The sequence below is a fragment of the Dipteris shenzhenensis genome, chromosome 2, assembly GCF_047967505.1.
Source record: "Dipteris shenzhenensis isolate YYH24624 ecotype China chromosome 2, Dip_SZ_1.0, whole genome shotgun sequence".
Classification (NCBI taxonomy): Eukaryota; Viridiplantae; Streptophyta; class Polypodiopsida; order Gleicheniales; family Dipteridaceae; genus Dipteris; species Dipteris shenzhenensis.
Window position 1 is genome coordinate 56,608,513 of NC_141597.1, and position 12,816 is coordinate 56,621,328.

The 12,816-nt window shown below is 43.1% G+C and overlaps 1 protein-coding gene across 4 annotated transcripts in view; it reads left to right on the plus strand.

The window, feature by feature from the left end:
* The first annotated feature begins 413 nt into the window (after positions 1 to 413).
* The window catches only part of LOC147905018 (uncharacterized), a 29,986-nt gene continuing 17,583 nt past the window's right edge, over positions 414 to 12,816 (plus strand). For 2 of the 4 annotated variants that reach the window (XM_087397245.1, XM_087397253.1), the window contains exons 1-2: positions 421 to 887; positions 1,268 to 1,447. In XM_087397245.1, the coding sequence (XP_087253371.1) occupies positions 840 to 887; positions 1,268 to 1,447 (228 nt within the window). In that variant the 5' untranslated portion in view covers positions 421 to 839. Of the gene's footprint in view, positions 888 to 1,267; positions 1,448 to 12,816 lie in introns of all 4 variants that reach the window. The other 2 variants (XM_087397248.1, XM_087397249.1) reach the window with 2 other exon arrangements.

The following is a 12,816-nucleotide window of genomic DNA, read 5'->3' on the forward strand; positions in this document are numbered from 1 at the left end:
AGCCTTGGCTTAGTTGCCTTGTCATGGGAAAGCAAAAAATAGCTGGTAGTAGCATAATAATGCACTATGATCTATTGAAGGTTCTTAACCTTGTTTCTATGTGCTTTTGTAGCAGTATCTATACTGATCTAAATAGAATTAGATTCTTGAACCTATAAGGCCCTTGACCTAGATATTTGAGATTTCCCTTGTGGATATTGCGGTTGTAGAGCACAATTATGATGTCTTAATTTATTTCTTTGTCCTTGCGTTTAAGTCAGACCATGCTTTCCTTTCATGGTTCTTTTGTTGTCATGGTGTGGTAGGTTCTTAACCTTGTCTCTATGTGCTTCTAGTTGGTATCACCTTTTGACTAAAAATGGAAAACTAATATGTTTGTAGTATGTGACATGTGTATTTTCGTCAAGAAGTGTCCATCAACTTCTGCACGAGTGCGAAGCTTGAGCAAAGTAATGGCGGGTTCTCAAGGATTCTAAGCGAAAAGTAGAACAGAGCGCTTGAATAAAGTATGCATGTGTGTGTCTGCGCGTCACTCACAAGAACTAACCAAATAAAATTGTCTCCAGAAACATAGTGCGACAGCTTCAGTAACGTACGTAACTGCTCACATTCTCGTCGGAATTTCAATCCTCTGCTTCGGACGGGTGGTAGAGCGGGAGGCAAGGGGGTTTCTTACGGCTTTGTCGGGTCGCTTGGAAGGAGGATTGACGACAGGCCTTTTAGAGAGGGAGTCCTGACGAGGTACGGGAGCCTTGGCTTTTTGGGTCTTCCAAAATTGTATCCCTACTTCTGGATGCGCATTTCCATCTCCTGCAGATTCACGTTCGGTCCAGGACAACATGGCAGGCGCAGGTCATCTACATTACGCCGTGCCTGACAACGACGAGGTTCGTGTTTGATGTTCTGCTTCATTTTGTTAACGAGCATTTGAATTTTCTGTTTTCATGGAAGAAATACGTGCATTGGCCACCAAGGTAGAAAATGTTGTTCTAACCACTGCTTGTGGGCGTATCTAACTGTTATGCATCTCTACACATGCAAGTTAGCTAGCCCGGACTCGTCAAAGGCTTACGTATCTTTAACGGAGTTTTAGTCTTTTGTTTCCATGCTCTTTGACGTCAGCCTATGACTAGCTCTACTTCATAAGGGGTACCGTGCAAACTAATGACATAAATCGTAAGACACTGCGAACTGGAACTTGATTATAGGACCTTCGGACATTTTGTGAACTTAATTATAGGACCTTCGGACATTTTGTTTTGTTCAGGTGAGGACAATTTTTGTGCTAGGATTCCCACCGGATGTCAAAGAGAGGGAACTTCAAAACCTTTTAAGATGGTGGCCAGGCTATGAAGCATCGCAAATGAATTTCAAAGGCGACCAGCCAATGGGTTTTGCCAGATTTAGTTCAGCTGCTATGGCTATAGCTGCCTGTGATGCATTGCAGGTATCTATTGAATCTTTCTGCTGTCAATGAAGTGGTCTAGTCCATCTTCATAACGAGAATTTGTCTATATTTTCATATTTAACAAGGTGGGTATCCCACTAAGGCCCTGCCTCTTGGAGTGTCATTATAAGTGTAAGTATAAATTAGCTCGATAAATATTTCTAATAACTTGTAAAAGGGAAACGGAAGGAAAGGAAAAGAGAAAAAGCAAGTGAAGGTGAAGGAATATGGGGAAAGGTGATGAGTGAAAGAGAGGAGAGAAAAGAGGTGTTAGAAGCCCTTAAACTACTTCTAACCCACACTTAAACCATGTTGACCAAATACACACACAATAAAACTTACCTATTAGCAGGCAGTTTGGGAGCCCTTACTAATGGTGCATTCAAATAAAAATGTTGAGAGCGCAGTTGAGGCTCACCAACTGATTGTATGCATTTGATGGTGGGGATGAGTGTTGCGTTCCAACAGCCACATCAGCACTCCTTGTGAGCACAAACAATCCGATCACGATGCACCACATCTGTGCTGTGAAAGGTGCAAAGAAGAACGTTCACGGCAAATATGCAGGTTCTTGCCCACTAGCCTTTACCACCATTACAATTCTAGATTGAAGGTATGGTTGACTGAAGTCCACCATCGATAGCTGCTGTGCTCCAATTGTCACGTCTCGAACAACTGCATAGTATTCGATTTGCGGCAGACAACAGTACTTCCATAATCTTTTCCCGCAGATAGGAGAAGAAACAGGGCCGCTATTTCGCTTGAGAGTCAATCCACTGTGTGCGAAGTTTGAAATGTCTAGGTCGAGCACGTACCCCGTTCGCTAGTTCAGTTATCATAGCATCATATCCAGGGCCGGTCTTGTTCGGGTTGAAGTTGAATTTTGTGAAGGAGAAATTCTGAACAGCCTCTGTGAAGACATCGATGTGAGTATCCTGTGACATTAGAGGGGTCGGAACAATTTACAAACTATAGAAAGCTAGTGATGGTAGGAACAAGGATGTGAAGATAACCGCACTCTGCATCGAGATCAGAAGAGTTTGCGTCTAGGGGAGTTGTGGAAAGTAGAAGGGCAGAAGAGAAAACAAGGTAGAAAGCAAAACAAGCAGAGGATGCAGATGTTCCCATGAAGAGAAGAGAAGGATGTGAGTATGATCTTTGGAGTCCTATTGAGCAGATAACAGACAATTAGACAAGTTTTACAGGGCTTGTAGATCTTTTTGCCGGACCATTTGAGCATATGATCGGATACTTGGTTTCTTTTCTTTTTCCCTCTACATTGGTGGACACAATTGTTCGTGCGAAGGGGTTGCGAGCATTAATTTGTACAGTGAGGGAAACGAGCTTGAGTTCTTTTGTCGGAGGGCTTGTTGCCACAAAAAAGATGACAGCGTCGAGAGTTGATCCTCGCCACCACACCTGGCTAGAAATTGATCTGGTAAACAAGGAAAAACAACTGCGATGAATTGCTCAAAATGAATGTTGAGAAAATTGTGCAACGACTGCAATGGATTGCAGAAAGTCACAATGGTGAATGTGATGGATTAAGCTTGGAAAGAGAGAAAGCAAAGCATTGGGATGATCGGTGGAGGCGAATCAGTGCAAGAGAACTTACAATTACGCGAGGGAGGGCTGGTTTCTGCGCTGGAGGTGGAGTCGGAGGAGGGTGGAGCAAGAGCAGGAGGAGAGGCAGGAGAGGATGAGTTGGGATGGACGCCATAGCGAGTATGCCTAGTAACCAGAGTGATCATCATCCCTTTAACACAAATAGAGTGAAAAATGGGCAAGAAACTTGCTAAATTTGGACAGGAAACTTGCTACAAGAAAGTTGGGTCAGACATTCCTAACTATACCATTAACTTAAGACCTGACCCTAGTCCCCCACTAACCCGGTCAACTTGTCTGACTACTCACAAACCCCCCACTTTACCAACCCACCTCCCAAAAATCCACTCCTTCCCTAAGACCCTTTGCAGGGCCAAAAAGGCTGCAATTGTGTAAGTGGTATATACGTGATGTCCGTCTCATGTTAATGCTTCTCTTGTTAATGCCACATTTGTGCCACAGCAGAAACGCACATAGTGTCTTCTCAACAAGCCCCTTAGTCCTGAATTGATCAGTTGCCAGTTCATCACTATGTGAGCCTTGAGTAGGGCTGATACCCATGAAGGGGAGTTATGCTGATAAAGATGTCAAGAACACGTTTTCAATACATAAGTCTAAAGGGGACACACTCGGACCCCTAATTAGCTTGAGGAGTGGATTATAAAGGTGGAAGATTATTTCCACTTCTAGCTTAAGGATGATGATGACAAGATCATTTTGTGGGTATACATTTGCAGGATTGTGCCCACAGGACAAGATCATTTTACGGGTTTGCATTTGCGTGATTATGCCCACACTTGGTTGCAAGGCATGTGGGATTTACCAAAACAGATGTGTCACGTGGGAGCAGTTGAAGAGCCTGATGGCCATTACTTTTGTATCCTTGCTGAGGAGGAGCAATACGTGGCAGATGCTTATGCATAGACAGCAAAAGACTTTCCCTCTTTGTGAAGGATATAGTTGATAGAGGTGAGCTGTGGTGTTTCATTTAGGGATTGTATGCTTCCTTGGCATATAATAAGAGGGTCTACAAGCCTCAAACCATTGAGCATGGTACAGAGCTTGCTGAGGTTTTTGAGCCAAAGTCTGCAAGCAACTGCAAGTGGGAATGCATTGGAGTTTGAGAAGAAGCCCAAAATGCTTGATTGGCATCACAAGAAAGTTACAACTGTACCTTCTTAGGTATCTAACAGTATCAGGCAACGAAATGCCTTTATGAAGCTGTCTATTGACTGCCAGATGCAACATTTACAGCCAAGAGTAAGGCTTATAAGAAAAACCAGAGATTACATAGCATTTAAGTTGATTCTCAAGTGCTATCATGGCTAGTAGGAGAAGGTTCAATTTATGCTCTAAATGTGGTGAGAAATGAACTCTGAAACACAAGGATGTATGCAAAATGAGGAACACTGAGATAGCCATGCTCAACATCATTGTGAAATTACCAGACAACGATGAGGAGCTCGTGGACACCCTGGAGATCCTATGTGAGACTCATGAGGAGAGAGACAATGCATTGAATGTAGGGCAATCCGTTTGACCCGGTGGCATTACTTTGCATGGTGCTTTTTTGCACATGGCACCTGTGGGACAGAGGATCAGAAGACACCTGTGAGGTATTTTTTACGAACACTTTCTAAACTCTCAGCTTGTCGTTGATTTACTAGCTAATCCAAAATCACAGGCGCTGGCATCCCGAATATCCACCCAGCCTATCTCATGGATCACATGTACAAAAGATACGTAATTCAATTTCTTTTCATGCATATCCACAAGCCCTCAGTTCCCTAGATGGTTTCCTCTGCCACAGGTCATCATTTTAGACCTTTAACTTGGTACACCATTTACCCCTTTCTTGGGGCACAATCAAAACATTTGCCCCTTGGCATTATTACACATTTAGGTGCACCTAGGCCTTTGCACTCAGAACCACCTAGTTCGATGCCAATACACCCTCACCTAGGACCTTGGCGGTTACTTCCCTTGACCATTTTATGTACGCACATAAAATATTACAGAAGTCGGTCATCTAAGGTAAAATGCCCACTGATCTTTCCGAGGTCATGCTATCTCGGCTAGAGCATAACATTCCTTCCCTCTTCAAGCATTAGCGTCCTCGATGATGAAATTTGGAAACACTCTCCGTAACTGGTATACGGATTCCCAGGTAGCTTCCGATAGAGGTAAACCATGCCATGCAACCAACACCGTGGGTATCTTCCGATTGCGCACTTGCATTGTTCCTCGGTCCAGGATTCTTGTTGGTTTGCGTCTTGCATTATCCTCTATCTCCTGAAACAAAACCACACCTTCGATTAGTGAGTTACCAATATGTAAAAATTTCTTTAAACGAGAAACATGAAACACTGGGTGCACCTTACACCCCTGTGGTAATTCTAATTTATAGGCTACCTTGTCTATTCTTTTTAGAATCAACCATGGCCCACAATATCGAGGTGATAACTTAGCACACTCTCCTGCAGTCAAAGACTTAGAGTGCGAAGGAACTCTGAGAAAAACTTTTTCTCCTTCCTTAAATTCTCTAGCGGATTGGTTTTCATCCGCATACGCCTTAGCTCTATCCATAGCTTGGCGGATGTTAGCTCTTGCAAGTGCTAGCATCTCCCGCATCTGAACCACAAAGTTCGCGGCACTAGGCACTTTCTGAGGTACTCCAACTATAGTTGGATTCGCTGGCCTATAACCATAATTCAGTTCAAACGGACTGAACCCTGTAGAGGAATGTTTTCTATCATTGTAGGCAAACTCCAACAATGGCAACCACTTGTCCCATGTATGTTGCCTCAATGACACATATGCTCTAAGCATATCCTCTAAAATCTGGTTGATTCTTTCTGTTTGACCATCCGTTTCTGGATGATCCCCACTACTCATTCCCAACTCAGTCCTTAGTGTCTCAAATACCACAGTGTCCAAAAATGACCGGTAAATTTGACATCTCTGTCTGACACTATGGATCTGGGTAATCCATGCAGACGAAATATATGTCTAAGAAACAAATCCGCCACTTGCAGGGTACTAACAGATTCTCTTGTTGGAATGAAGTGAGCCATCTTGGTAAGACGATCAACCACCACAAGGATAGAATCATATCTACCTTGTGTCGTAGGCAGCCCTACAATAAAGTCCATGGAAATGCTCTCCCACTTACTTGGTGGTATCCCCAAGGGCTGTAAAAGGCCGGGCGGCTTCACCCGCTCTGCCTTACTTACGTGACACGAAAAACAACGTGTCACATATTCATGAATATGCTTTTTCATCTTTGGCCAAAAGAAATCTCGCTTCACGAGATCATATGTCTTCTTGACTCCTGGATGTCCCGCACATGGGCTATCATGGCACTGTCGAATGACTCTCTGCCTGAGATCATTCTGATTAGGTACTACTACCTTGCCATTTCTTTTAAGCATACCATCCCTTATGGTATATCTTGCATAAGTTTGGCCTTTTCTGGATGCCAGGTCATCCTTTTCGTTTTCCCCGGGTTTTAACATATGAGCCTTAGGCCATAGACTCTGGACAAACTCGTCCACCTTTTGAGTTTCTCTAATCTCGGCCATTAGAGCACTCTCTAATACGGTGAAACTCATGTTATGCATAATGCGTGACAATGCATCAGCAACTTTATTATCTTTTCCTCTTTGGTACCGAATCGTCAAATTAAACTCCTGCATGAGTTCTGCCCACCTAGCTTGGCGGCCTCTCAAGTTAGGTTGTTTACAAAAATGTTTCAGAGTATCATGATCAGCATCCACATAAAACTCTGATCCATACAAATAATGTCGCCATGTTTTCAAAGCATGGACAACAGCATACAACTCTGATTCATGAGTTGGCCAATTCCTTTGAGAGGGAGAAAGCTTCTTGCTTTCAAAGGCTACTGGCCTTCCCTCTTGGAGGAGAACTGCTCCTACCGCAATGCCACTTGCATCGGTTTCAAGGAAAAACGGTTTCTGGGGATAAACTATTTTTAACACCGGTCCCGTGACCACAGCTTGTTTTAAGGTGTTAAAACTTTCCTGTTGATTCTGTCTCCATATAAAAGGTACTTTATCTGAGGTCAGATCAGTCAATGGCGATACTATTTCGGAATATCCTTTGATATGCCTTCGATAAAATTGGACAAATCCCAAGAATGATCGCAAAAAGCGGTCAGACTCTGAGGGATTGGCCAAGTCAGTATCGCAGCCACTTGTTGGGATATCTCAAGGTGTATGCCTTAGGCACACCTTGGTTTCTATGTGTGAGTGCTAGAGGCACAATTAGGTGCCCATAAGCACAGTTAGGTGGTGGTAGAAGCCACATAGGATGATTGAGAGAATCTAGGAGCAGATTGAGGAGATGATTGTGGAGCTCTGAAGTCATCAGTGATGTCAGTGAGCATGTAAGAGGTGCCTACATAAGGACCTCACTCTTCTTTATTCTATATGCAAGTATTCTGAGTTTGTGTTCACTCTCTTCTTTCCTTTCAGTTTACCAACATGGTATTAGAGCCCTTTGATCCCCCTTGATCCCATTTCTGCCACATCATCTTCTTCTTCTCCATCTTCTTCTTCACCATCTCTTCCCCTTCTTCCCAAATCTTGCTAAAGCCCGTTCTCCTCCGTTTCTTTGCCATTGTCCAAGCCCTTCCTGCTGAAGATACATCTCGAAGGGGCGAACCTCTGCCTACAACAAATTGAAGTATCATCGCCGCTGCTCGACGACATTGCATGAAAATCTGCGACTCTCTTTCCTGCGTTTTCTCTGAGACTGCTTCATGTTTCTTTAATCCCTTTCAAAGGAAGCTTCTCCATACCTTGAGCTATCCTGTGCTGAAATCTGAGCAGCAATGGCTGCATATTCAAGGTGAAAACAGAGAAAAACCAGTCGAAATTGAAGAGGCAAGCTATGGCACTCTGACACGGATTTGCGCCCCTTCTCCTCAGTGGACCTTCTGTGGTATATGAGCTTTCTTTTGCCTCAGAAACCCCCTTTTTCTTTGCTTTGGAGAGTGAGATATAAGCCCTCCAAGTTCAGTCCTTTGTTTTTGACAGTTTTGACAAGGTTTTGAAAGTGATGCTACATAAGATGCTACTTTAGCATTTCTGAATTTTTGAAGTTTTGAATAGCATCAGTACAACTGTGGCTTCAGCTTTGCTTTGAGTTGCTATACCTGGTTTTGATTGCAAAGCTTTCATTTAGCCACCTCTGTGAAGCATGTAAGAAAAAGCATCATTGATTGAAATTTGGTCACAAGTCTTTGCTACATTAAATGCTTATATTTTGAAGCCTTTCAGTTGTTATTCTAGCCTTGTAAGAGAGAGGACACTGCCCAATACCTGGGTTAGACCCTCTCATGGCTACCATATTGAATATAGATAAGTTCAATGGTAAGGGCTTCCACACATGGCAGATGAAGGTGAAATTTGCATTGATGAGGGAAAACCTCTGGGGACTTGTCAAACCGGCTTCAACTTCTTCTTCTACAGCCTCCAATGCTGGAGAATCCTCAGCTCCGACACGCTCGGCAAGGGATCCCGCTAGAGAGGAGAAAGCATATGGTATCATTGCTCTTGCTTTAGGAGGAGATGATTATATTCATCACATCTCTGACTTAGAGTCTCCTTCAGAAGCTTGGCAGAAGCTTGACATGATTTTTGGTGCTAGCTCTCACATCTCAAAATTATCACTTAAAATTTCTTTCTTTGAATTGAAGATGGTTAGTGGCACTCCTTTGGCTGCCCATGTCAATTACATGCGGAGTCTTATGACTCAACTTGCTTCTATCAACTCTCCTATCACTACAGATGATGCTATGGCAGTTTTGCTTAAGAGTATGCCTGAAGATTATGATCATATTGTTACCACTTTGAAAAATCTTCCTAATCCTAATCTTGAAGGTATTATCTCTGCTCTCCAAGAAGAAGAAAGGCACATGGAGCTCAGGAAAGGCAATGACAGAGCTTATGCCATAAAAATCCAGAAGGGCAAGTTTTCACCTTGCAATCATTGTGGGAAGACTAATCACCTCTCAAAAGACTGCTTCAAAATCAATCCATGCAAACACTGTGGCAAAAACAATCATCATGAGAAGTTTTGCAGAGCCAAAAAGGAAGCAACTTCAAAGACAGAAAATGCCAATCTACTTTCAGTTGATGTGCCTCCACAAGATGAGGCATCCTTTGAAGATTATGCTTTTTAAATCATCTCTATGTATGCTCCAGATCTCTTTTTTTATGTTGAGTCAAGGTACTCAGCCTAGATAGTCCTCCAAAACGAATGAAATAAACTATTGTGTTTTGTGTGTTTTTGTAAACACCTCTGGTCACCTTATGATGTAGGCCATGTGTATGTGTTTTGCTCCATGGTACCTCCTGCAGACATTGTGTGCATGTACATGCAGGGGAGACAACCATTGGAAGGTCTTTTGTATCCCTTTTGTTTACCTTGCTAGCTTGAGATCCTAGCCATTGATAGATCCATGACCACCATGAGATGGCATGAGACACCTTGTGCTAGCTGTATCCTTGACATAGCCTGAGGCATTCCCTTGAGGGGGGGTTTGTTGGGATATCTCAAGGTGTATGCCTCAGGCACACCTTGGTTTCTATGTGTTAGGTGCCCATAAGCACAGTTAGGTGGTGGTAGAAGCCACATAGGATGATTGAGAGAATCTAGGAGCAGATTGAGGAGATGATTGTGGAGCTCTGAAGTCATCAGTGATGTCAGTGAGCATGTAAGAGGTGCCTACATAAGGACCTCACTCTTCTTCATTCTATATGCAAGTATTCTGAGTTTGTGTTCACTCTCTTCTTTCCCTTCAGTTTACCAACACCACTTTCTTTGGATCCATTTCTACCCCCTCTGGAGTAATTATGAATCCTAAATATTGAAGTCTTACCATACACAGTATAGTTTTATTCACATAAAGACTGGCTTTTCTCAAAGTACTGAACACTATTCTTGAGTGTTCATGATGCTCTGTAACACTTTTACTGAATACCGGAATATCGTCAATAAAATGTACTACAAACTTTCCGATATACGGATGTAATAAAATCGTTCATAAGCATGACGAATGTAGCTGGAGCATTGGTAAGTCCAAATGGCATTACCAAAAACTCATAATGACCAAAACTACTTCTAAAAGCGGTTTTATGCACATCCTCGGCTCTAATACGGATCTGATGGTAGCCACACTTAAGATCTATCTTACTAAAAATTACGGCCCATCTAGCAAATCATCGATCCGAGCCATCGGATACCTGTGCTTAACAGTGATATTATTTAATGCTATGTAATCTATACAGAGGCGAAAAGTATCATCTTTCTTCCTCTTTAATATCACTGGGGAAGCAAAAGGTGAAAAACTCGGTTGAATCTGCCCCAGCTTGAGGTATTCTTCCAGTTGTCTTCGCACCTCAGCTTCTTCTGTAAAACTCAATCTATAGGGAGGTCTGTTTACAGGTTCTGCCCACGGGATAAGCTCAATTTTAGGCTGAACATTCCGCTCTGGAGGTAACCCATAAGGTAACTCATCCCCTAAAACAATCAGAGAACTTCTGCGATATCTCTTTAGCCAACTCGGCCATTTTCCCATCTTGGGTAGCCTCAGTGCTAGCCGATGCATCATCAATCGACTCTACTGATGCTATACACAGACACAGAAACTCTTTCGGAGTCTTCCGAATTTCCATGGCTGAAATCAATGGTCCTCGAGGTAAATCCTTTTCACCTCACAAAACATATTCTACCCCGTTCATCTTGAACTGGTAAATATGCTTTTTCCAATCAATGGCTGGATTTTTCCAAAAATGCCAAGCCATACCTAGGGCTATATCTGCGTGAGCTAGCTTGGTCAATTCAAAGTCCAGCTTCTCAACATAGTCCTGAATTCAAAGTTCCAACTGGGTAACCCTCTGGTCCCATACTTCAGTTGAACTTCCGTCCGCCATCCTGACCGTATATCAGACGGACTAGTTTTCAACTTGAGCCTCCTAATAAGCTTCGAGTTAATTACATTGTGCGTTGACGCTAAGTCAAACAACACAATCACATCATGATTGGCTACTTGCCCTTTCATTTTAATCAACTCGGGCTCATTGAAAACCGCATACCCCGTTGCTGCGGGCTTTGAAAGGATGTTATCAGGTGCACCACTTACTAACTTAGTAACAAACACACTTAACAACACAGGTACTAACCTCTGAGAAGGTCCCACCAATTGCATCTGCATATGTTCCGCATTGGGACTCTCCTGCATTTCCGCGTCGCATTCAGATATTATCATGTTGGCCGTGCGACGGTCTTTATTTAGTGGACAATATTTCCACTGATGTCACTGAAGGCAGCCGAAGCACAATCCTTCTTTTCTAGCTTTCTCTTTTTGCTCAGGGGTCAACGAGGACTTTGACCAAGCTCGGGCTGCCATTGGAGTTACTTTCCTTTTCACCCCAACGGTGGTACTTGTCTTTGCTGTTCCCTCAACCGGGTTCACCTGCTTGGTTTGGCCACTTGGCTGCGAGACACTTGTCTTTGAAGTCCATTTCCTCTCAAATCCCCCTTTTCTCGGGTACTCATGCTGAGTCCCTGCCTGCACAAACCCACTAGGCCTGCCTCTGGCATCCTCATAGTTCAGGGCTACTGCAATAGATTCATCTAATGTAGTCACATATTTAGCCCGAACTTCCATCTTAATCTTGTCGTTCAGTCCATAGATATAGTCTTTCAACTGAACCAACATAGGGAGAGGGTCTGTTATTTTCATAACACATTGCCTGAACTTGTTAGTGTACTCTGCCACCGACAAATTCCTCTGGCGAAGGTTTCGATAAGCATCCCAAGCTCGGGACTCTTCGTCAGGTGGGAGAAAGTGTTTCTTAAATTCAGCCTTAAACCCTTCCCAGGTGGTAGGGGCAAATTGATCTTTCTGTTGCTTAATCCACCATCTATCCGCTGCCTCAATAAACAGGTAAGTGGTCTCGCGGATTTTCTTTAGATCAGATCTGATTTCACAAATGGCGAAGGCTTCTTCCCACTTGTGTAACAAAACCTCGATCACATTAGAACTGTGCTCGGTCATCCGACCAGCGTACTTCTCCGGTCTATAGTTGGCAATATTAGGTACCTTGACCTTCGCACGTTCTGATGAGTGTATACTAGGCTCTGGCTCTGCTGGAGCTTTGTAGATGGTCTAGCTGACAAGGCTTGTACCATCTCTCTAATTTCATTTTGACCAGTGTTCACTTAAAGCTGCTGGTTCATGATCTGCTGTAAAGCATCTTCTAATACATAAATTCTACCCACCAGAGTAGGTTTGTGTGATGGGACATTTCTTGCGTAGACTGCGCTCTAGATTCACCAGGTTTTACCCTGAAATCCTGTCCCTTTGCCTCCATTCTTTCAAAAGGGAAAATAGTTTTTTTTTTTAAATTTTAAAAATAACTTCTTTCCGTACGTCAAAACCCCAAAAATATGTCACACTTCGAACTCCCCTTTTGTTGTACAGGAATAATAGACTGCAACTAAAAACTGAAAATTTGTATAGAAGGAAAAAAAAAGATGCCCCCTGGAAGCTCCGCGAAGTCTTGAATGGATACTCCTATCCTTGGTATTCAGATTTTCAATAAAATTGTCGAACCACTGCCAAACGGCGTAATCTGCGCGATGTATTAGTCTTGGCCTGTTTGATGACGAAATTCCCACATCGTTGAGCTATCGGAGCTTTTACAAGCATCTTTTGGCCCAGCTTCCGAGAGAAG